The sequence below is a fragment of the Chelonoidis abingdonii genome, chromosome 15, assembly GCF_003597395.2.
Source record: "Chelonoidis abingdonii isolate Lonesome George chromosome 15, CheloAbing_2.0, whole genome shotgun sequence".
NCBI classification, from domain to species: domain Eukaryota; kingdom Metazoa; phylum Chordata; order Testudines; family Testudinidae; genus Chelonoidis; species Chelonoidis abingdonii.
The window spans coordinates 4,088,898-4,113,750 of NC_133783.1; the positions used below are offsets into that span (position 1 = coordinate 4,088,898).

The 24,853-nt window shown below is 39.4% G+C and overlaps 1 protein-coding gene across 17 annotated transcripts in view; it reads right to left on the bottom strand.

Moving 5' to 3' along the window:
* Nucleotides 1-24,853, bottom strand: part of KCNMA1 (potassium calcium-activated channel subfamily M alpha 1) — a 902,086-nt gene that overhangs the window by 170,393 nt on the left and 706,840 nt on the right. For all 17 annotated transcript variants that reach the window (XM_075072755.1, XM_075072754.1, XM_075072751.1 and 14 more), the window contains exon 15: nucleotides 9,538-9,647. In XM_075072755.1, coding sequence (XP_074928856.1) covers nucleotides 9,538-9,647 — 110 coding nt within the window. The remainder of the gene's footprint in view (nucleotides 1-9,537; nucleotides 9,648-24,853) is intronic.

Below are 24,853 nucleotides of genomic sequence, written 5' to 3' on the forward strand. Positions count from 1 at the left end.
TTGTGAGCTATTAATATACACTGAGCATTAACATATACACAAAAGGTATTTTATATATCAAGCTATTGGATGGGAAAGGGTTTTTTCTCAAAGCCAGCTCTGGCCATTTACATTTTCTTCAAGCTACTTTTGACTAAGAACCAGATCCTACCCTCAGAAAATATAAGAGCATCTCCCATTTACTTGTTTCCAGAAATCCTGTCACAGTTATCAAAAGTATGTGCATTGAGATTTTATTTTCTTGTCAAATATTAATAACACATGAATAAATTTCCAATTGATAAATAGATTTACAATAGTCTCTTAAATAAAGCATTTAGATATGCTGGAATTATTTTGTATATATATATTATTTTTTGTTATTTGAAATTGATTGTACTCTGTGTGGATAATTCTGGATGTTAAAGTAGGTCTAGTGACGGCTGTTTTCCCTTTTATCACTTAACACAGGCATTTCCAAGTACTTTGTGTCCTTTAAGAGTCTGATAAACAGACATTTCCAATGCTTCTTTCCTGCTGCATAAAGACATTGTCTGAAAATATTGTGAGTTCAGCAAGGCTTGTATAGTGGAGTGGAAATTACCACACTGCATACAATCCATGAAAAAATATTATGGACAGCTTATTAAATGCAGGGTCAGCAACCCACTACTTTATACTGACAGGGAGTATGGGAGTTTTCTGCTGTCCTCTGAATCAATGAACTGAGATCTGACATTCTGATTACAGGCTCAAAACTGTACGCTGAAGCACATTCTAAGCAAAGCACTTAAGCAGGTACTTCAAACATGTAAGTAGATCTACTGACTTCATGAAACTAATCACATACCTAAAGGTAAGCACCTGCTTAGCTGATTTATTGGATCACACCACAGTTCTCAGTACCTTAAAGATGCTTTATGTGAGCACGTCCCATATATTCCCAGCAAATGCAGAGGGTGGTGGATTTCTAGATGTTTATGCTTCAGTATGTGAGAGATATTGTGCAGAATGTCATTAACTATATCATTTTTACTAATATCAAGCCAAATTATATGCCCTCCCTTCCACTTGTGAGTGGGAAGGGTCATAAAGAGCAGAACCTCCTTAAATTCTGCTGAAAAAGAGCAGGAAATGAAAAGGCCCTGGGACAGGGGCACTCAGTTTCTCATCTATGGCAAATTTTGCAGGTGGAGTGAGGCAGGGGCATGGCCAATGAATGACTATGTGGAGCCACTTGTCAAAATCCACAATGCAAGGACAGTACAGGAGACACAAACACTACTGCATCATTGAGGTTAGAGTAATGGCCATGGAGCAGCTCCACTGTTGTTTTGAAGCATAACTTTTTTTGCGGGGGGGGGGGAGGGAGGGAAGGGGGAGCAAGGGGGAGAAGAGGGTTATTCCATTAACTCATAATTTTTAATCATCAATAATACTTCATAATTATACAACCTTGTTCATCACATTATCACAAATTTGTTCAAAACATGCATTACTGAAGTCTAAATGGGAAAAGTGGTTAAACTGAGAATTATAAGACGCAAAACAGAAATTTCCATGTATCCTGACAAGAGGTGAGGGGAAAACCAAAAACCCCAAACAAGGGACATAACCATGAGATGGATTACGAAATATGTAAGCCTATCTGTATTGACCTGTAGTCATATAAAACAGGGCTGCCCAGAGGTGGGGGCAAGTGGGGCAATTTGCCCCAGACCCCGCAGGGGCCCCCATGAGAGTTTTTCAGGGCCCCTGGAGTTTCTTCTGCTCTGGGTCTTCAGTGGCAATTCGGCAGCGGGTCCCTCAGCGGAAGGACTCCCCACCGCCAAATTACCGCCAAAGCAGGGGCCCCTCGCCGCCGAAGACCCCAGGCCCCCTGAATCCTCTGGGCGGCCCTGATACAAAAGTCCTAAGACTGATTCCCATGCATTTTACACTGGTGTAAATCGGTAGCAGTGCCACTAAAGTTACTGGAGTTACAACAAGGTAAATGAGAGGTGAATCAGTCTACTGGGAAGTTCAATATAATCTATTATACAGACCTTAGTTAATGGGGCATTAGCAGTTCCATGTCAAATTAGAATTTTAACTACAGTCTCAGCTGTGAGAGACACAGAGATGCCATATTTTCAAGGCACGTCTTCTGTCCTAATCCCTTCTGACCAATAAAATGAAACACAATTAGCTTTTATATTTTGCAAGTGATGAATGGCTGACTGAAAAAAAAATACCCATTGACAGAGTCAGTGCATGGAAAATGTTGTTCATGTTCACAGCCAAAAAATGGAAGAATGCAACATTTCATTTCCACAGCCTGAATCCAATAGATGATTTGGAGTTAAATTATTTGGAATTGGTCAAAATATTGTTCTACAAACAAAGTTGAATGGTTTCGCACAGCAACGTTTTTAATGTAATTCAGCACTTCAGTTAATACTTTCCCTGATGTCTTGGGAGATAATATGCACATTCTCATTCCTTTCATGGCGTTATTGCTAAACTCACGATAATGCCAAGTAGCTTCATCCCTGTAGGCTCACTGTACGGACCACCTAGTAGAGGCCACTGTCCCTCACTCTTAAAAAGGTCTTCTGGCTCAGGGACATATATAACATAACCCAGCTATAATCATGCAATGGGAGCAGAAAACAGCTATCAGCATGAAGGTATGCAGTGACTGAGACAGCATGTTTACAAAGGAAGCACTGATGGGTTCCTGAGGGACTGATTTGCAACCAGGGATCAGTTTGCACTCTGAGGATCACAGAGCACCTATCAGGTCCTGTTCTTCACATAACTAGCATCTGGCAGGGGAAACAGTCATTTTTCTGTTAGTTTCGATGATAGGAGCAGGCGACCCACATTCTGTGCGCCTGATCCAGAACCCAATAAAATCAATGGAAGTATTTTTGTTGGCTTCAAGGAGATTTGGATCATACATCATCCCCATATAAAACCATTTTATGATAGTGGTAGTAAGCAATCCACAGAATGTGGCCCCAAGTTGCCAAAGAACTAGCCTGTTTAAATCATAGAGAGTGGAAAGGGTTCATGGCCAGAAAGGGTCGCTATTTAAAGATATTAAAAATGAATGGGGGACTAAGCCATGGTGATGAGAAAAGTGGGTGGCCTTGGAAGGTACCTTGCACACTCAGATGTAAATCTGAGTTCATTTTCATAAATGCTACACAAATAAGTGTGGAGAATCACATTTTCAAGACAACCCAAATCTGTGGCCATATTCAGGAGGTTCCATAAGTCATTGTAAATATACATTTTAACCGTTTCAATTAAATCAGTGGTGGTTGGCAAGGGCATGAGTAGGTGAGTAGAGGCATTTGCTGCCAGCTGTCATGAATCTGAGAAAAGGCTGTCATTTGGTGGGTGGTAAGAATGATGCCTGAACAGTAAGTATATTTGGTGTCTAATCTGTCAATGCTATCAGCCAGAAAAGGGAATTTAAAAAAAATGACATTGTAGGGTTTCATATTCATTTTATCTCAATAATTTCCAGATCAAATATTATCTCAGTTTGCAAGTCAAAAGATTATTTTTTCTATCCACCAGATCTGCAATGAAAATCAAACTGTGTTCATTTGGCCTTTTTGTACCATCAGCAACTATGACGGTTCTGCAGTCCAAATTTAGCTGACAGATTTGCCGGTGCATGAGACAGAAAAAAACCCAACACACTCTTCCAGCTACTTGTGTAATTTTGTGTGGTTTCACACCCACAAAAATAAGTTAAAATTTGGTAGCTTTGAATGAGGGGAGGCAGGGTGCAAATCCAGGAAAATTGAAATTGCAGAAAAATATTTGAGTGCACCTTTGTGATGTGAAATCACTGAGTTTCACACAGCTTTAACCATGGGCAGGCAATGACAGTGTAGTATATTATTATCTATAAAAGTTATTATTCATTTTTATTAATAATGTTTATATATTGCAATAATGCCTGTGGGCCACGACCAGGCTGAGCTCCATTGTGCTAGGCATTATACAAACATATTGTTATGACTGGGTGAAACCTTGTTATGAGCTGAGTTAAAACCCCATTAAGATTGGTAGGTGTGAACTCACCCTTCAATTAACATGACTGTAAACATACACCCACACCTAAAACAAAAGGTGTGCGTGAACCCACCCAGGAGCTTTTGCTATGTATTGTTTTGAGTTGGTATGGATGGGCAGGGAGAAGATAATCAAGCAGAAACTGAAGACAGGTCTACACTACAAACTTGCATGGCTATGCTGATGCAGCTGAGCCACTGAAATGCTTCTGGTGAAGATACCTGTAGCCAACAGGAGAGAACTCTGCTGCCAGGTTAATAACTCTACCTCTGCCAGAGGCGGTAGTTATGTTGGCAGGAGAAGCTCTCTCACCGACATAGCACTGTCTACTCTGGGGGGGATTAAGGTTGGTATAACTACATCACTTAAGGGTGTGGATTTTTCACATCACTGAGCAATGCAGTAATACCGAAGTAAGTGTGCAGTGTAGAACTGGGCTGAGGTTGGACACAAACAGACTGAGAGAGAGAGACAGCCTTGGTTGACCCTGGAGAAAGGTTTTGGGATGTAGGGGGGTGTTGAGGCGCCTGCCCCACACTGGGGTCTAAGGAGTTAAGAGAGCTCTTGGGAGGCTGTGACCAATCAGAGAGGGTCTGGGAGGAGCAGCATATCAGGATGGGCTGGTCCATATAAGAAGGGCTGCAGAGCAGAGCAGCTTCAGTCACTCCCTGCACCTTGAGGAGGGAGTTGACTGGTTGCCTTGCAGGCTGAAGACAGCAAGCACCCTGGACAGATCAGTGCTGCAGGAAGAGATCTGGGGAGCCAAAGTCAACTCCTGGCAGGCTGCAGGGATCTGCAGGCAAAGGCAAAGAGGAAGCTGGGGCCACGGGGAAGTGACCAGGGAAATCTACTGAGTCGGAGGAGGCACCGCAAGCAGCTGCCATCTACAGGGTCCCTTGGCTGGGACCTGGAGTAGTGGGCAGACCTGGATTCCCACCCCGCCCCTACCTCCACTCGCCACTGAGGAAGTGGCTGGACTAAGGGACTGTGATACTGTCCCCCAGAAAGGGGAAGCACAGACTGCAGCACAGCCAGAAGGCTGTGTCATGAAGAGAATGCTGTGGTCCTGGGAATGACATGGGTCCCTGGAGCATAAATGACTGCGGCAGGACACCACCAGAAGAGGGTGCACCAACTAGCAGAGCTGATGCCTGGGACATCCAGCAGGGGGCATCGCAGTAGTGAGTCGCACCCTGTCACAGCCTACAAGCTGAAAACTGTTCTCTTGGTGCTGTAAACAAAAGCAGTTTCCAGCTTTTTGATTCATTCTATGTTCAGAGACACGGGACTTCATAGATTCCTTGTAAATAAACAAAATCATATAAAAAAATACTTGGCCATCACCAATTTCTACTTCCTACTGGAACACCCTTGGGAACCAAAATTTTGACTAGGCACTGTGGTTAAAAAGGAGCAACAAATAATAAAGACAGTCCCTGTCCCAAAGAATTTACATCTTAGTTAACCATTTCCCTGCAAATGTGGTTGGTAAGTTTGGGGCTAAAAATAAAGGGAAATGTGGGGGAACCTAGAATCATAGATTATTAGGGCTGGAAGGGACCTCAGGAGGTCATCTAATCTAACCCCCTGCTCAAACCAGGAACAAATCCCAACTAAATCCCCAAATGGCCCCCCTCAAGGATTGCACTCGCAAACCACTGAGCTATCCCTCCCCCACTCTCATTCATATTTAGGTAAAGTAATGGGTTTCACAAACAGATGTAATATATTCAAAAAGAGGGAGTTCCATATATTGAATATCTGTCTTCCAAGACCTCTCATATTCTCAAATTGATTTATGGGGCTGTTATTGCACAACTCTTCCTACCTCCAATTAAAGTAAGTAGGAGTGGAGTAGGTATATTGACTCAGGGCACAGCTGCTGGGAGAAGACACAGCTCTAGGACTCCACCTATTGGGAAGAGTAGGCACTTAGGGTATGTCTACACTGCAAGCTGAGAGCATGCCTCTCAACCTGGGTAGACAGACTCATGCTACCTTGGCTTGAGCCAGCACATTAAAAATAACTGTGTTGATGTTGTGGCACTGACGGGGGCTCAGAATAGTCCTCCAAGCTCAGATCAAAGGATTTGGGTGGGTCTGAGCTTGATAGGCTGACTAGACAGCAAATGTGAAAAATCAGGACAGAGGGTGGGGGATAATAGGACCCTATATAAGAAAAAGACCCCAAAATCAGGACTGTCCCTATAAAATCAGGACATCTGGTCACCCTATAGCTTGAACTGAGCTAGCAAGAGTCTGTCTATTCCAGATGGGAGGCACACTCCCAGCTTCAATGAAGACACACCCAGAGTGACTGTGCTGGTGATACAGGAACAGGCACTTTCAAACCGAGGTTGAATAAGCAACAGGTCAGGGACATGGGAGCTGTTTGTACGGTATGTACAGGGGCTGCCATTAACAGCACAGCATTTGGTCAGTGTTTTTTACCCCACAGTATCTGAGACACTGCCGTCAAGATAATTAAGACCCTAAATATAGGGACATACCACCATATGTCACATACTCTGGTGCAGAAAGAACTGGAAAATGCTGCCTTTTTAATGGCAATTTCTATGTGTAGGCTCCAGTCTTGTGAGAGAACTAAGAACTCACAGGAACGTCATGGCAAACAAGAAAAGATGTGTTAAGAAATCTACTGAAGAGCAAAATGTTGGAGAATCCTACGGTTATGAATCTCTGTTTGTTCAAGTCTTGGGTTTTCCCTAGACTGAATAAAACTTATGTAGCAGCATTTGGCCACCATCTTTTAGCAGGTAAAGCCTCTACAGTGAGTTATGAATACCCTCCCCTTCTGACTTGGAGGGTCCATTTACAGTAGTGGAAAAAGCTGGTGATGCTTCTAAAATGTTTAATGTCCTATCTCCATAGAAACTACTCGTAATTCGCCACCCTTTTGCATCCAGTTCTCTGAACTGAGTGGCAGCCCATTTGTCACAGGGCACCTCTGTTGCTACCTGGTGAACCTCACTGGCTAGACAGGTTGGATGGTTTTGCAGTCGCAAATGCACACTCGGCTGTTTGTCTTTCACCAGGGCGTGCATTTATTTCTCTCTGACATAACAATACCATGCAACAGGCTTAGAGCAAAGCCAGGCTTCCCTACAGCCCTCACTCTCCAGCCCAGGCTCACTCTCTGAGCTCCTCTGGAGCTCCCCCTTGCTTCCTGTTTCCTCTCCTTATAGTCTCCCCTATTACCTTGTTAATCCTGTGATTGTTACCCAGGTGCTCACAATCCCCACCAGAAAGTGTGGAATTGCCCTCAGCTGAGCCTGTCAGTGATCAGGGTGCTGCTAATAGCACCCTGTCACACCATCACCAAGCATTCATGTTTCTGGTTTGCTGAAAATCCACCAGGCTAGTAATGAATACTAAGAGCCCATAAGGACAGCACATTGCATCCAGTTTCCGTGTTTTAAAATGTCATTGGCTGCATGCTGTTTAAGATCCCTGCATGATGAGAAAAAAATACTCTAAATGTCTCTATATTTTGCTGATAGTTGATTGTATTCAGAGTGTCCACCAATTCTCTTTCCTTTTCACAAACCAGTTTTAAGCACATTTTGGTGCCCTATGCATCATCTGAAATTGAATAGACACTTTTTACTGTAATGAAAATACTTATGTGCCAAGTGCAGTGATATACAACACTACACTCTAATTACCACTATGTTTAATTAACCTGAATTGAATAGTGTTATCATTACACTGCTGGTATATTTGAGTTATATCTTTTTCTTTAATTTAAACTAGAAAACAGAGATAATTAAGCCTCTAGATAATCAAACGCCTGAGGAGAGCTCAAATGTTTTGGGATGTTCCTAAATCTCATTAAATAGCCTGTCTTTATTGATTATTGTACCTCCATTGTATCAGTGTGTTGAATGAATGATAGCTCTATGCTGAATACGTTCTCTGTTATCTTTTTCTAGGAACCATATGGAAACTTGACTGGGTTTGACAAAGGATTTTGCTTGGAGATTTTGTTCCTGTAACTTGGTTCATGTGGACAGTACACATTAGGCTTCGTTCAATACCATGTAGAACGGTATCTTTTGTGATTTTCTGTTTAGTGTATTTGACATAGGAGAAGACATTTTCTGATACAATTTTCAGAGTAAACAAACACTAGCTATTAATAAGCCAGTCACATGCCCTGGAAGCTAAGGGCTGGATTGTGAACCCCTTCCTCACACAAATCCCCATTGACTTGTGGCCTGGATTAGTTTAAATCTACATACGCTCAGAAATTATTTAAGACCAAAGCTCCATCACTTGTTTATCATGCTGCTTCTCTCACTCACAGGTTATGTTGTAAACTATGGTGATATTATTCCACATGAAAAGAAGCAATGATATAAAGAGAATGTCACTCTACCTTACAGAGGAAAAAAGCAAGTGACTCCCTGGAAACCTGGCCCCTCCCACTCTCTTCTGGTCTCAACTGCAAGAATGGAGTTGCCATGAGATTTAGGTCTGAGAGTCATCATAGTCTACTGGATAAGGCCAGACTAGACTGGGACTCAGATACCCTGAGGATCTGTTGATATTAATCTCTTATATAAGCTTGGGCCAAGTCACTTCACCTCTCTGTGACTATCTCCCCTCCCACCCTGTCTGTCTTGTCTAGTTAGACTGTAAATTCTTCAGGGCAAAGACTATGTGTTTGTATAGTGCCTAACACAGTGGGACCTCGATGTGACTCGAATAGAAAATATCATCATCATCATCATCATCAATAGAAATCTAATAGGCCTAAATTATTCAGGAAGTGTTTGGAGTGGCTATATCTATCATTGTGGCCTTGTGCACTTTCACTTCTTTCTGACAGAGCCCTTCCTGGATAGATAAAAGGTTACTCAGTCCTCAGTAGGAGTAAGGCATAAGACTGTTCTACGGACTATGCATGGCTATTCAGTCCATGCCCCACATGTTCCCCTTTCATTGTCAGATAGATCTCTTTTTGTTGGCAGAAGTTATGTTTGTTCAAAGCGTTTTTCAGGCTGTTCTATGGTGTGTTAAATGACTCTCTTCCTATAGTATATACAACTCCTTTACAGCTGTTCACATTAATGAATAATTTTCTTGAGATTGGGCAAGAATCAAGAAGGTGATGCTGACAACCACCATCCAAAGAATGGGAACTGTTAGAAGAAACAATCGGACACCAGTTATGAATAAATAATTCCCTTTAAACAGATTGCTGATTCATTTTTTTCAAACACACTTGGCATTTAGTCTTTCGTTTATATTCACTTAGTTCTAAGTCTCTTCTGGAAACAGACATTAAAATGTTTGGAGTACTTCCATACAGTGATTGCTTTAATGTTTATTTTACTGGATCCCATCTGATGAGGCAATGATATTGGGATTGTAACAGAGTGGAAATGCCTCCTATGAAAACCTTTGATTTCACTTAAGAGCAGGCAAGGAATTTATGACAATTAATATATATCTACTTACTCACAAACTGCAGGGAAAGACAGACCCACAAAGGCACTAGATAGATATTCTGTATACATTTCATTTGAGACTCCTTCTAGATAGTATTTCTGCCACGTATCCTCCTCAATCTAAGAAAAAGAAACATAGATGAAGCATCATGAATAAAAAATGCTTTCTGGAAAAATATAACCAGTGGATTTAACATGAATCAATTTTTAGTTAGTTGAATTTGGTAGCCCAGTTTGTTTTTGTTTGTTTTTTTGACAATTAATAATACTTGGTTAGCAGGGTTCCAATGAACACCAATAAACAATGCAAAGTAAAAATTAAGTACTAGTCTACTTGAATTTTTGGGGGATTTTGTGCAGGTATATTACAATAGTGGCTGAATTAAAGTTGTGGAAAGAGTTAGCCAAAAGAGTTCCTGATTTTGTTTTGTGAAAATTCTGCAAATATGTGGAAATATTTTATCATTTGACAATGTTTGTGTAAAGTTTCACTTGTTTTCAGAACATTTTAGTACTTGGCCAGCATTTCTCAATCATCATCATAATTTCTAATGCTTTTCTTTCCCTAACCCCCATCTCGCTGCTGCATCACGAACTATCTGAGCAACTAGATCAATAATTTTTTTTTAAAAGTGTGTCCATTGTTTTGGTGCTGCAGTGTGAAAGAAACTTTGATACTACACAAGAGACCTTTTACTCTTTAGAGACAAGGTGGGTGAGGTAATGTCTTTTACTGGACCAACTTCTGTTGGTGAGAGAGACAAGCTTTGGAGCTACAGAGAGCTCTTCTTTAGGTCTGGGAAAAGTACTCTGTGTCTCAGCTAAATACTAGATGGAACAGATTTAGCATAAACAATCTATTCCACCTTGTATTTAGCTGTGACATTGTGGTTCCCTATCCCAGACCTGAAGAAGAACTCTGTGTAGCTTGAAAATTTGTCTCTTTCACCAACAAAAGTTGTTCCAATAAAAGATATTACCTCACTCTCCTTGGCTCTCTATTATTCTGGGATCAACACGGCTACAACAACATTGCAAAGAACACTTTTACACTTGGACAGTAAAATAATAAAGATAGGCAGAGGTGCTATGGCCCTGTGTTCAACAGCAGATTCTCCTAAGGAGCTCTTAGGAAAGTATGCCTTCAGGAATATTTTTAGAATTTTGGGGCCCAAATACAAAGTTACTCTCTGGTGGTGGTGGAGCATCCCTTCAAACTTTCTGTCCCTGCTGGAATCTCAGTAGCAGAACCCACAGTCTGACCCCACATATAACATTTGTTGGAAATAGCCTGCCACAGAAACTGAGAATGGGGACTACAGACATGGTTCCCCAAAGATGGTGCTGCAGCCTTTGGCCAAAATTGCATGTCTTCAGTGGAATTGCAGGGACTCAGCGCCTCTAAAATTCAGGTCCATATGGACCAGAGAGGTGAATCAGATAACTTGGGTCTTTTTTTTGCACCTGGTGCGCCACCTCCTCATATTTGTGTATGTAAATCATAGGCACCACTACCAAAATGTCTATTTGAATAGTTTATCACTTTCCATTAAAATATTAAAAGTTTCAGTTACAATAGGACATCCCTTCATATAATTAGTCCTTTGACTATTAGTGAATTGTGTTATCAAAAACAGAGCCTTTCATGATTGCAAGAATTATACATATGACATATCATCAACACAGTAATAATGAACAATGAGAACATATGCTCCTTGGGGGTAAGATTAATAAACTGTGACACAAGAGTAACCAAAATAACTTGCCAGCTACACCAGAGTAGGGGAAATGATATATGAAACATTTTTTTTGACATCGCAGCAAGTCACTGTCACTAACCAGAGGATATGCAATTGCACAACACACAAGGAATTTCATGCCTTTTGAGAAAGGGTGGATTTAAAACTGTTGATCCAACATGCATTTTTACAGATCATGGAAACATTTCTTTTAAACTGAGCCTGTGCTGCAAGAAAATTCTACTCATGTTACAATGAAACATTAATAAGCAAATATGAACACCTAACTCCATTCTTACTGGCATCCCTATTACGATATGCATCACACAGCAGAGACTATGAGTAGAGAGAGATTTTCAGATGTAATGGCCAATGGGTACATAAAGGCTTTGATAGGAGATGAAGTAGAAGGCATTTTTGTGAAGCTCTTTGGCTGAGATTTTCAAAGCCACCTAGGGAATTAGGGTGGCGAGTTCTGATTGATTTTATTAGGACTGGGACATCTAATTCCCTTAGACAGCTTTCAAAATCTCAGTATTGGTTCATAAAATGTTATATTTTCTGGGGTTCGTTACACACATGCTGCAAAGAACAATAACTCTGATTCTTTGCTACACTGAGCTGCTCATGCACAACTGAGAAGGCAGTTGCAGAGAGCTGTTTGTGACTTCCTGATTCAGGGATGCCCAGCCCCAGTGTAAATTACAATAGGAGGAGTTCTGCTCTAATCTACATTGCTGGCACTACTAGAATAAACTCTCTTAGGCAACAAAGGATTTGGGTTTGTGGAACTTGGCTCTGCCATGCCTTCTCCTTTCTCCCCCTTCTGCTGCAGGTGGAATGGCTGGGGGACATAAAAGGCATTTACACCACTTCCACCAGCTATATGTGAGCCAGATTCAGTAAGATACCCAACAAGGTAAACAACTTATCACTGCTGTAAAATATGTGATTGAAGTACTGGCCCAACCTATTAAATGGCTTGACTAGAATCCAGCCAACTGTTTTGAGACCATGCGTAAAGCTTTACACCCTGAAGGTGGTAGAGTATTGTATATTTTAATGTAAAAAGCACTACAGTATATTTAAGAGTTTGGGGTTTTTTAAGCTGTGGCATACATTTCTGTCTTGAATATATATTCCTTATCATAATATGAATTCAAGCAATGAAATTAATGCACATCAAGTGATTCAGGGAAAGATGCCAAAATTAATTTTTCAGCCATTCAGCCATCAATCAAAAGAAGAAAAGCATCCCGAGGCAACAATATATCTCTGCCTGTCATGTCAAACTACCGCTGTTTTAGAAGAGCATTAAAGCAAGAGCTTCTTGAACAAAATGCAGGGGTTTAATGAAGTCTCTTACTATAAAGTCAAAAAGTCAAACAAGTTGGAGGTAGAAAAGACTTATAAGGTCATTGAGTTCATCCCCTAGCCAATTCAGGATTGCTATCTACCATACATTGCAAACATTTTTTTTTCCAGTCAAGTTTGTAATGTTCCAAGAAATGGGCTTTGCACAACTTTTCTCAGTTTAATACTTACAATTCAGGATTTTTCCTGGATATTAATCCTAAATGTTACTTTCACAATATCATTATATTGATCTTACATTAACTATATGCCATGTTATTCTAAGCCAAACACTGCTTCTAGAACAAAAGTATAATCAATAAAGTGTCTGCTAATTATTGATCAAAATTTTCAAACCTAGCTAGCTAATGGCTTTAGGTACACCTATATTTAGATTAAATAAAAGTGGCCTGATTTTCAAAAGCCCAAATTTGTTAGGAACTGAAATGAATTCAACAGAAGTTTTAAAATGTATTACATTTACACAACAAAAGTTAAAATACTGTCCATTGACATATTGGTGAATTGACCCAAATGAATGTGTAACGCTTCAGAACATTCACATTTCTCTTGTACTTGCTTTCAGTGGCCAAAATATTTAGAAAATACCTAATATTATTCAAAGATATTAAGTTATAGCCCTGTGGTCCTTAGTCTTATTGCAAAGCCAAATACTGAAATAAATAAAAATAACCTTTCATCCATACAAAAGGGTAGTAGATACATTAAAAACCAATTCAGGAAAGGCTAGATAGTTCAATGGCCAAATAAGGTACAATTAGAGCTTATACGTTACAAATAGAGATCACATCCGTAGTACTTCATTGTGAGGTACTACGGCTGGCAGCCATGTTAAGCTAATCTAAGCATGGAGGCAAATGACTTGGGTCGGCAATGTCATACGTATGGATAACAGTAGACTGCCTAAGAGAGTTCTTTGAAAAAGGCAAAAGGAAGGCTGGCCATCCCAAACTCCACTACAAGGATTGCATCAAGCGGCACATACAGTCTGCTGGGATGGACTTAATGACCCGGGAGAATATAGCCCATGACAAGTGAGCTTGGCATTCTGCTACAAAGGGAGCAGAACATGCAACAGAATATCATTGTCCTAGTTTGACCAACAGAAGGAAGGAACGTAGACACTAACTTGCCTCAGCACATTTCCTGAACCCTACATGTGGAAACTGATTTACAGTCATAGTCATACTCAAATACAAGTGACAGTCATTACATAGAGATCCCATGGGCATATTTATAAACCCAAGATGGATACTGGGCACACTTTATCTCTGATTGATTCTTATTTATTTTCCCTATTTTAATATCCAGTTGTTTTTATCTTGCCTATTTAATAATTTAATAATAAAACCACCACCACCCCCCAACCTGGACTTTTCTTGTTACAGAATGAACACTGCTAACTCTTTGTTTTTAATCTGTCGGCATATAAATATGAAAGAAGTTCTGAAAACAGAGCAATATATTGTGCCAGATCCTGAATTGGTTTAAACTGGTATAGCACCATTGACTTCAGTGGAGCTGTGCACATTTGCCCAGTTGAAGATCTGACCCATTCTGTACCAAGAGAAAGGGAAGAAAATATATAGTTAGAGACAGGCTATAGAGAAAAAATTCAGAAGTTAATTTTAAACTATCCAGAATTTAGAACAGGATTTCAAATAATCCAAAGTGTAGGAGTATTTCAATTCAGGGTTTTAGTTTTGGCCTGTTACGAATACAGGGATCATTTGCAAATTCTAGATCTGGGTTTTGATTTTGAACACTCTCCAAGACTGGGTATGTGTCATTTCAGAATTGTGCGTCTGTATGTCAATATATTAATAATTTTATACATCTACTAATTCATATGAATGATGACAAAAGAATACCCACCCCAACAAATTCAGTCAAGATGCTGCAAAAACTCCTTAAATTTCTCCTTTGTCATGAATCTTATAAAAATCATTACAATGGTTAGGTCACTCGTACCACTGCCCAGCACACGGACCAACAGTATCCCAATGTTTCCATGTATTCTCCCATCTGTCTCTATGTGTTGTGCATTGTTTTATTCTTAGATTGCAAGCTCTTTGGGGCAGGGACTGGCTTTCTGTTCTATGTTTTTACAGCACTTTGCACAATCAGGTCCTGGTCATTGATGAGCTCATAGACACTAAGGTAATAAAATAAAATAATAAATACAATCAGATTGAAAAGCAGCAGAAAATGAGCTAAAATATCTAGAAGGATGAGGTATGGGCTTGTTAAAAATTAAGCAAGGAAGGGTGGATGGACAATAAGAGAAAGGTCCTATCATGAGCCCATCATTTACTGAAACTGAAGACAACTCTGAAAATATAGCAGATGTTTTTAAGAAGTGAGGAAGGCTGGAGAGAAAGAGGATGACTAGGTGACTCCCATGTTTTCTGCTTTGTTCACCTGCTGACCTGAGGCATGACAGTGGAATCTCTGAAAGAGGTATACGTACATGGCTTGAACAATACAGTATAAAGCTTTGGGAAGAAGCCATGAATATAGCTTTCCCATTAAAGACGTTAGAATCCCCAAAGGTCAGTTTAATATCAAACTTGCTCTTTATACCTAGACGGTATAAAGAACCAAAAGCCACCCTATTATTATCACAGCTGCTTAGTACAGTCAGCAGGGCCATTGCTGCATTATTCATTAGCAGCAAGTGGAGCAGGAGGTCCTGATGAAAGCCTTTCGGATAGGGAATTATACTTGAGCTTTGTGGTTGCAGAGGCAAATGTTGCTGTTGCAAGGTCTTTACAGATTAAATAAGAGCTGAGTAAGTGGTAATTACACATCTTAAACATATTCATACCAGGTCCGGCACATGGCCGTTATTGAAAGGACATTTCAAAATAATGCCCAGTTTTGTAAACTGCTTCACTACATGCAAGGGTCTCCTGTCTATATGGGCCTGATCCAGAGCTCATCGATGTCAATGGAAATCTTTCCATTGATTTTGACCAGCTTTGGATGAGAACCTAAGTGGGACATAAAGAAGAAAGACATCTCAGTACTCAGTCATAATAATTTCATTCTCCTAATTTGAACTAACTTTATTTTTCATTGGATGCTCATGATATTAAGAATGAATTAAAACCTATGGATATATGCCAAGCTTTCCTAGATTTTAAAATGTGCTCTACTTTGTACAGCCTTTTGAACAAGACTTACACTGTCCTTTGTGTGTGCATAATTTTTATCCTTGGCTTAATACTAATTCACGATTCAGCAATCTCGTTCTTGTATTTAATCCTTCAAAAAGCACTAATGGAACAGAAAGATTACAGACTTTCTAAGAACTTTCCACTGAGATATCAGTTAAAACACATCATTGTTCTCTTGGTGGGCTGCCAAGTAACCAGTGACTTTACTTCTGGAGATGGAAACAAACAATTGCAAAAAATTAATTTGCATGGTGGATATGGTCCAAATCTCATGCTCCCTGAGAAGTAGGCTGTAAACAATCAAATAAAATTTCTTCCACAAAGACTTTTTTGCCATTCCAGAGCCATGTGAGGCTCTAAAAGGGGATTTCCATTGTATGACATCCCGTCTCACACAGAGAAGTCATCTTACATTTTTCCTAATCCTTTCTCTTTATTTAAGGTTGGTGAATGATGCTGGACTAGCAGCTCTGGAAACTAGAAGTGTTCCGTCTATGCGCAAAACAAATACATCCCAGGTGGGGTAATAAGCATTATTGTCTGGTTTCCCCAAACCATCACGCCAATATGCCCCAGCAGTGATGTATTATAGAACTAAGGTGACCATGCCTTCAAAATCAAAACAGAGGCTTTTTGTATGGCAACATTTTTTAGGTTTTCAAACTATAAAAATGCTCCTCAGTCTAGCTCTTTTCCTTGATCTGCTCAGCCTGGAGAAAGTCAAAGGAACATTGCATTCTGCCTTTTCTATCTATGTCCCTCTATCCATTGCTTCCTCCTCTTTATGGTTCTGGTTACCATTTTCAGCTGAAGGAAAGAAGAATAGCCACGTACCCTTCCCTCCCTGAGGGACCAGAGCAGGGGTTTTGCATTGACAGACAGGGGTACTGAGTTATTGGACTCAGAATGTAATATTGTTGACTCAGAAGTTTTGACAGAGTTGGGTCTTGAACAATGGTTAGTGTGAAATATACACTCACTAGGTGATGAGAGTGAACCAAGTGTGTATAACTACTAATGTACTAACCACGGTGATTTCCCCATATCCTGTAGTCAATCAACATCTCACTCTGAAACCAGGCTATAGTAATTACTTCTGCAATCAAATAAATACACTGAATTTAGCTTAACTATTAATACCAGTGCATTCTCAGTGATGGAAAGAGCTTTGATTTTAAAATTTTAAAACAGATAAATTAAAATCTTTCAGGTGCAGCCTTCCTGTTATAAAGATAGCATCTTGTTATTGAAAACAACAACCTGACGGCAGATTTTGGATACTTATATCTTCTCTCTCTACACTATGTGGACTACCAAAGATGAGCCAATGGGCAGATATTTCATTTCAGAGTAAATGGTTTCAGCAATAAACCTCTGATTGTTTGCCAAACAAATGCATTCCAGCAGAAGGCACAAATCTCTCTCTATTAAGTATTTGGGAGTTCAAAAAGCCAAACTGATACTTTATTCTCATATCAAAAACTGAGTCCCAGGTTTTATTTCCCGTTTATAGTTATCTGTGTGGAGTGTTGCCAGTTTGAGAAGTTTGGAATTTAGATAATACCTTGTGTTCTTGAAAAAAACTCTTAGAGTCTCTCTGATGTTCTCTGCTGATGACAGAATGGGTGAAGCACATCAGGCAAAAACTTAGTTCTTTGTGGAGACTGGTCTTTTGCTTCAGTAGCATGCTGAGTACTACAAAAGTTATCACCACCCCATGTTAAAAGCAAGGGAAATGCAGGAGAACTCCCATGATGCTCTAAACTAAAAAGCAGAACACAAGGGGTATATATTACAATTGCAGTGAGCATTTCAGAGCAAAGCAGATCATGTTAGATCCCATTATTTATTCTTTCCTTCTTGTGTCTATTACTTTCTCTCAAATGCTATTCCCTTTATTCTGTTCGTTTATTTTCTGCATCATGGGCCAAATTCAAACCTTGACCAGATCTTTTTTGGTCAACTGCATATGAACACTTTCCTCCCCTTCCCCCATAATCTAGAGGTTAAGCCCTTTTTTGTTTATTTTTAAATGAATAAGAAATGCACCGCAAAAACACACGCACACACCTACAAGGACTCAAGCTTCAGAGCATGAGATGATCATGACTGAGGATTAGGAAGAAATAGCTCATGTTTAGGACTGCAAAAGTAGGTGTGTTTTACATGCTCTAAACTTTCCTTTGAGTCAACTTTTGGGGTTTTTTACCCATGAAAGCTTATGCCCAAATAAATCTGTTAGTCGTTAAGGTGCCACTGGACTCCTTGTTGTTTTTGTGGATACAGACTAACACTTACTGTTAGTTAGAAACCCTGCAATGGAATATTTACTAATAATTCTTGTGTATCCTACATTCCTGATTGGGTCACCATGTGAGATTCAGATGCATCTAAAGAAGTGGGTTTTTTTACCCACAAAAGCTTATGTGCAAATAAATCTGTTAGTCTTTAAGGTGCCACCAGACTCCTCACTGTTTTCAACTAATACAGTTACTTTGCATAAAAAGTCATTATTTTCTTAAAGTCACCTCTTGTATATTGTAGGCTTTTGTGTCTTCAGAGACTCTGAGTTCTGTAAAACCAGCTTAGTGCATCCTATCTAGCCTTCCTGCCTCCTTTCAGAAAGAGGATTCAATGTATAGATTGGATTAGGAATGACAATCTTTTGTTGGCATTTTAAAATCACACTCTAGAATTTTATAGCAGGGACAGCATTTTCTATTCAGTTCTCTGGGCCAGACTAGGATTGACACCTGAGAGAGATACAAGAAGCTTCTCCTCCCTTGCATGGCTCATTCAAGGGCTGATCACAGTAGTGGTCCTTATGAGTAGGACCTGTTTGCTTTGTGCCACCTTCAGGAAACAAATGACCCAATATTAAGCTAGGAAAGAATGGAGGGGAATATGTATTATGGCCCCAATCTCCTCTTTGACCAGTCCTCAGGTAAGACTAGTTATCTTCACTGCCAGCGTTGAATGTACATCCCCAGTGCACACCGATCAGGCTCAGAAGAGATGGTATCCTAAGGCAAAATCTATCCTGCTGCTTCTCCAGGAGGGAGACAGCTTCCCACTCTTCATAACAAGAGCTTTATGCTGACTTTGTAATCTAGCTCTACATATTTTTAGAGTCATTTCTAACTAGACCCCCATTCATGTCACCCTCTTAAGTGTGTTGCCCTAGGGGAAAAAAAGCAGGTATTTGATTTAGGGGACATTTGCCAATTGATGGAATTAGTTGCTATTGTCATTAACTGCCTGGTTTTAGATTGAGCCAAACATGTAGGTTGTTCTTGCGTGCATTTTCAGATCAGCCAATGTGGCCTTTCATAAGTGTTCAGGAGAAAGATTAGTTAGGAAGTTGGGAGTGGGGGGGAATCTGCACTGGAAATCAACCTGTCTTTTAATTTTATGTTTTATGTTTTTATTGGAGAGACTCAAGAGACCACACGAGCATATTTACTCATTACTCAAGAATCTGATAGCCTAAGAATTAAACAGAACCTTTCCCCCCCAACAAGTTGCTAGCTGTTCTGAGATACAAAATGAGAAAAAACTTGGCACATTCAATGGACAAAAGCTTGACTAGTCTAATTTCTTCTTTTCCAGTCACACACAAAAACAACTGTTTAACCCCTTGAATGTTTCAGATTGATTTGGCTAGTCATATGCTAAAAGCTAGCCTGACCTGAGTCTTCTAGGCACAGTTAAAGGCACAGTTAAAGGCCTAACTTCACAGATCTGTGGGTGCAAATGCTCCCTGGGAGTCAATGGGAGTTGTACACTTCCACAATATTTTGCAGCAGAGAATCACTTTTACCCCATATTGATGACATAGTATTCTCTTCCTCAGCATGTCCAGTGTTTATTGGGCACCTAGTCATGTAAGTAAGGCCAACATGGTGCAACCAAAAAAGATGGCTCATTAACATTAACTACAGACGCAACCTGAAGGAGACCTCATGAGATGGATAAATTAGGAGAAGTCTGGCTTATTACCTTTTAAAGATAATCTACTGGCACTTGTGATAATGCAATTTATGTAAAAGAATAAGTTACATCCAAAAGAAAAAGTATCAGTTGGGAAAGTTGTGTTTTTGTTGTGCTGAAGCTACAAATGCTCAATCTTTCCCTTTCTAATCAGGGCTAACGATGGTATTAAAAGCAACATTAATAGTTACTTAAGAGGGTCAAGGAGGCGTTTCATCATACCTTTTCCCTTTTTGACTGTGTACTTCCTCCTTCACTCATCTATACACTGTCATATCTAGGGATGATGACAGAATGCATTGCATTGCCCTGTTCCTATGGAGAATGGGAGTATCACGGCTTGAAAGAGCCTGCCCCAAATGAGCTCAAGAAAAGCATTCAGAGGTCACCCTGTCATTTTTATCACTGAGGCTAAGCAAGTATAACACACTTTAGACAGTTACTACAAAGATGTATGCAATATAAGATCTTAGAGACACCAAGAAGGTGCACACAATTAACTGTTTCTGATGAAACAGTCATTAACTAATTTGAACCAACAAGGAATCTTTTATAACTTCCCCCAAATAGTGTCCTAAATGCAGATTCGGTGATACACATTTTCTTCTTTATTATTTGCATTATGGTAGTGCCTACATGCCCCAACTGAGATTGGTGCCCCACTGTGCTGTGCTTTTATGTACACACAGTAAGAAGCAGTCTCTGCCCCAAACAGATTACAATCTAAATAGAAAAAAATAAGTAAAAGGTGATAAAAAGGAAATACCATCATTTTACAGATGGGGAACTGAGAAGAGAAGAGATTATGTGACTTTCCTACAGTCACAGAGGAAGACTATTGCATAACCGAGATTTGAACCCAAATCTCCTGAGTGCTAATTAAGTGCCTTAACTACAAGCCCATCTTTCCGCTCCTCTATTACATTACCACTGTGGTTTCCTGGATAATAGTAATATACCTTATCCATCGATTCAATAGCCCATCTGAAGAATAGCAGGAAAGTGACATAGTATGCCCCAAGAGAAGAAATTTAATTTTCCTCTGAATCATTTTTTAAAATAAATGGCAATGTTGCTACCTTCTTCTCTATCCATATATAGATAACAATCTTGATATCATCAAACATATTTACATAGTGCTGTCACTTACCAGTGATAAATAGTGACAGTGGGATGAAAAAATGATGCCAGTATCACAAGTATGACCATTAATATTATTAAAAAAGCCACCCAGCCCCACATTGTGGAGTGTAATTATCAGCAGCTCTGCAGTTTCAACTGATCTATGTTGTTCATAGCACTTCTCAATGTAATGAAATAAATAGTTACATCAAAGAGATCAAGTATACCTGAACTTAATGACCCTATCTAATATCTTCAGGGCTGTCAAGGAATAGGAACCAACAGCAGGAAAGAGACTGAGGATGGAGGAGTTGGTTTGATTTGGGATATTGTGTTGTATTTTGCATTTAATCAAAAAATAAGCCTCTCATAAAGATTAAGGAAGCACCAATCTGAAATTCTTTTATAGCTACAGGGCCAGCTATAATGTCAGCTCAGTCCACCATGATGCAGAAAAGAACACACCTCATTAACACTGCTGAGAATCAGTTCAACCATTCTGAAGAGGAAAAATTGTCTCATCTTTTGCCATACATTTGTCCTGAACACATATTGACAGTCAACCCTACTTCACAAGGGGAAAAAATGATATACCAAGTTGCTAAACATTTTAACCATATTAAACATGGAAAATAAATATGATTGATTCAGATTATTGTAGCTTCAAAATAACTTTTAAATATTTACATTTTTGTGCTCTTAGAATTAGCAAGTTTGGTCCCTTTGGTCTAATGTATTTGTTCAATATAAATGACCAAATGTGCGGGATTCCGCTGAGGTGCATGAACCTCCTATGATCCAAGTAGGTACCCAAAAGATGGAACCTGTGTTTACAAACTAGATGTCTAGAAAAAACAACGGGGAATGTTTTTATACGTGCAATTTTTTCTAAAATAAATGCATGGCCTGGGTCTAAGAGGTGCCCAATGTCTCTCAGAATTAGACCTTTACCTCCTAGTGAGATTATGTTCTAGAACTGCCAGGAAACTCCAGTCAAGATTCTCAAGATCCATTCAATTTGTTCTCTACCGTAAGTCACTTTCCTTCTCAAGAGCAACAGTTAATCAATTCTCCTCTATTTTTACCCCATATTGGTAAGAACTAAAAAGACAGGGCAACATGTTTGACCACCCCACAAAATTTCCTTCAATCTAACAGAGCTGGTCGTGTGATTATAGATTTATTATATATTAAGCATGGATATAATGCTGTTTGTTCATCATCAGGAAAAAGGGAAAAACTGACTAATACGTTGTTTGGCAAAAATAGTTCACACATTTGTAGCTGAGACTGAAACTCAATATATTTAGAATCCTGGAAGTAAACTGCCTAGTACTAAGTCTTATACAATAACCATTACCTTCTTACTCAATTGAATGTCTCTGTTAATCAGAGCTAAGAAACAACAATAGCAATATAAATTCCATAGTGAGAGACAAATACTCCTACTAACAGGATATTTTTTCGAGAATCAGATGTAAATGCTGGATTTTTATTCACAGAACCAGATGTAAAAATGAAACCTGGGTATATTGTATCTAACATCAGATGTGTAAATCAAGGTTAGCTCTAACTTTGGACAGGATTAGATGTATGTGCATTTTTCATGGTATACGCAAATGATCTGTACGTGCTTATGTGGAGTCTTATACTACACCAAACAACTACTGAAATACTATGACAACCAGATCTCCCCTCAGTTACTGGCAGTGGTGAGAATTGCCCCCATGCAACTAAGAGGAGAATAGGCCCATAGAATTTATTTTAGTCGTTAACCACAAAATTTACAATGCAGGGAGGGCATTAGCCAGGTTGGGGGGTGGGGAGGAGAGGAGGTTACACATCGAACAAAAATACTCTTGTTAATGCAAATTGGTGGTAATGTATTCAAATGATTAACTGGCTTAGTAACTATATACTTTAGGAAAGGACAATATGACAAAGAGCACGTGCGGCTCTTATTCCCATCCAAGGGCAGTTTCAATGTACTATATTCATAGTTGACTCTCACACCAATTTTCAAAGGCAATGAATAGATCCTGAACTGATTTAGGCATGTCAGAAAACACATATATGGCACTTAGGGAAATACCTTAGGTTATTTTTCCCCAAGTACTGTACTGGACACATTAGGCATAGCATACAAAAGTTAACTACCATGCGTTTTGTTCATCATTTCCTCATCCTGAGGGTCTCACAGCAAATAAAATGTTACAACTCAAGCTGGCTTTTGCTAAAATTTTATACATATTTCTAAGGTCCCCTCCCTACAGTATCTGGATATGTTGTATACATTTTGATGTACTTCAGTACAAGAAAGAGGAACAGATGTCCCCATGCACACAAACTGAAGCCACATCCTTTAGCTGAATCAGATCTAAATGGTTTATTTCCCACAATACATGGCCTGTGACATTCCTCAACTCAACTGAAGACTCTCCAAAACAAAGGAATCTTGCATCACACCCTAAAGATGACAAGAGCCTGTCAACCTGTCTCAAATTTTGCCATGAAATTTCTGATGAAATTACTCCAGCATCATCTCCTCAGCCCCACTCTGCTTGGGTTTATGCCTGCGTATAGTAATTGAGACTGTACCGGTGGTGTTGATTGATGATCTCCTGGTCATGAATGAAGTTTTAGGGCCAGATCCTCTCCCCCACTCCAAGACTGTTTTGTGCTGCTCTGGGGGCAAACACTAACCTGAAAGCCAGCTTGGAGTTTCCTATGGAGCAGGTAAGTGCCTGAGTGGCATAGAGCTGGTTATGCCGTCTCTAGCACACCCAGCTCAGTCTTGACTAGGCTGGGAGGCATGGCTGGACATCACTAATGCTAGCTATCAAAAGAGGTAGCTCTTGCTGCCAATGTAACTTAGTAGACCCATGGGGCTGCTCTAAATTATTCCTCATGACCAAAATGATGCCCAGTGACTCAAGCATCAGGGAGGTACAAAGATGGTTCATAATTTACAGACTCCTATTGAAATCAGCAGCCAAATTCTACTCTGTAAAACAAATAAATCATGTAGCACAATGACTTCAATGAGACTGCATGCTTGTATCCAAGGGCAAAATTTGGCCCTTAGTAATCCCATGCTTTATTTACTCACTTTTAAAAATATTTTTACAATGGTAAACAAATGTTTGTTAATCCAAACCATAAACAGTAATTGCTCTAATTGATCTATAGAGCAATATTTCTATCTAGTGCGGAGATCATGTATACAATGAACAGGCATATCATTTCATTTTTTTATATAACCTGGAGAATATTCAACATAATAAAAAGAATGGGCCTATTAAAATATACCTTACTGTATGGTTTTGATTTGTTTTCTCTTAAATCTTTTTATTGTGCATTTTTTCCTTCTTCCTTTTAATTATTTACAGAACTATTTCTGTTACAACTGAATGCTATGCAACATTTTTGAACTAATTTTCCCTTGGTTCAATTTAGTGCCAAGAGCAAACTGAACTATTCCATATGAGATTACAGTTATAAAACCAAAAGGAAAATATCAGATTTAAATATAACATTTTGAGGTTTATAAATTTGTTTTATCTTTAATGCTGGGCAGACAGTTTACACAAATCATTTTGCTGCAGACTAAGGTATAACAAACTAAATGTGTGTAAGATCACCACCAATGAAGTTCATTTGTCTTTGACTTACCAAACATTTACAACATATTAAATAACTTTCGAATCATGTTAGAAAGAATGGGGAACACACCTCAAACTTTTTTTTTTAATACAGAAGTTTCAGTAAGATTTTTTGGCAATGTTCTTACATATGTATAAAACTCCATTAATAGTGTTTGCCTAAAGAATTTGTAAAGGTCTGACAGTTCTTGAATTAAATGTTCTAGAAAGAGTGCTGCTTTGCAATGGAAAGAAAGGGACTCTCAGTTAGCAGCTTATGA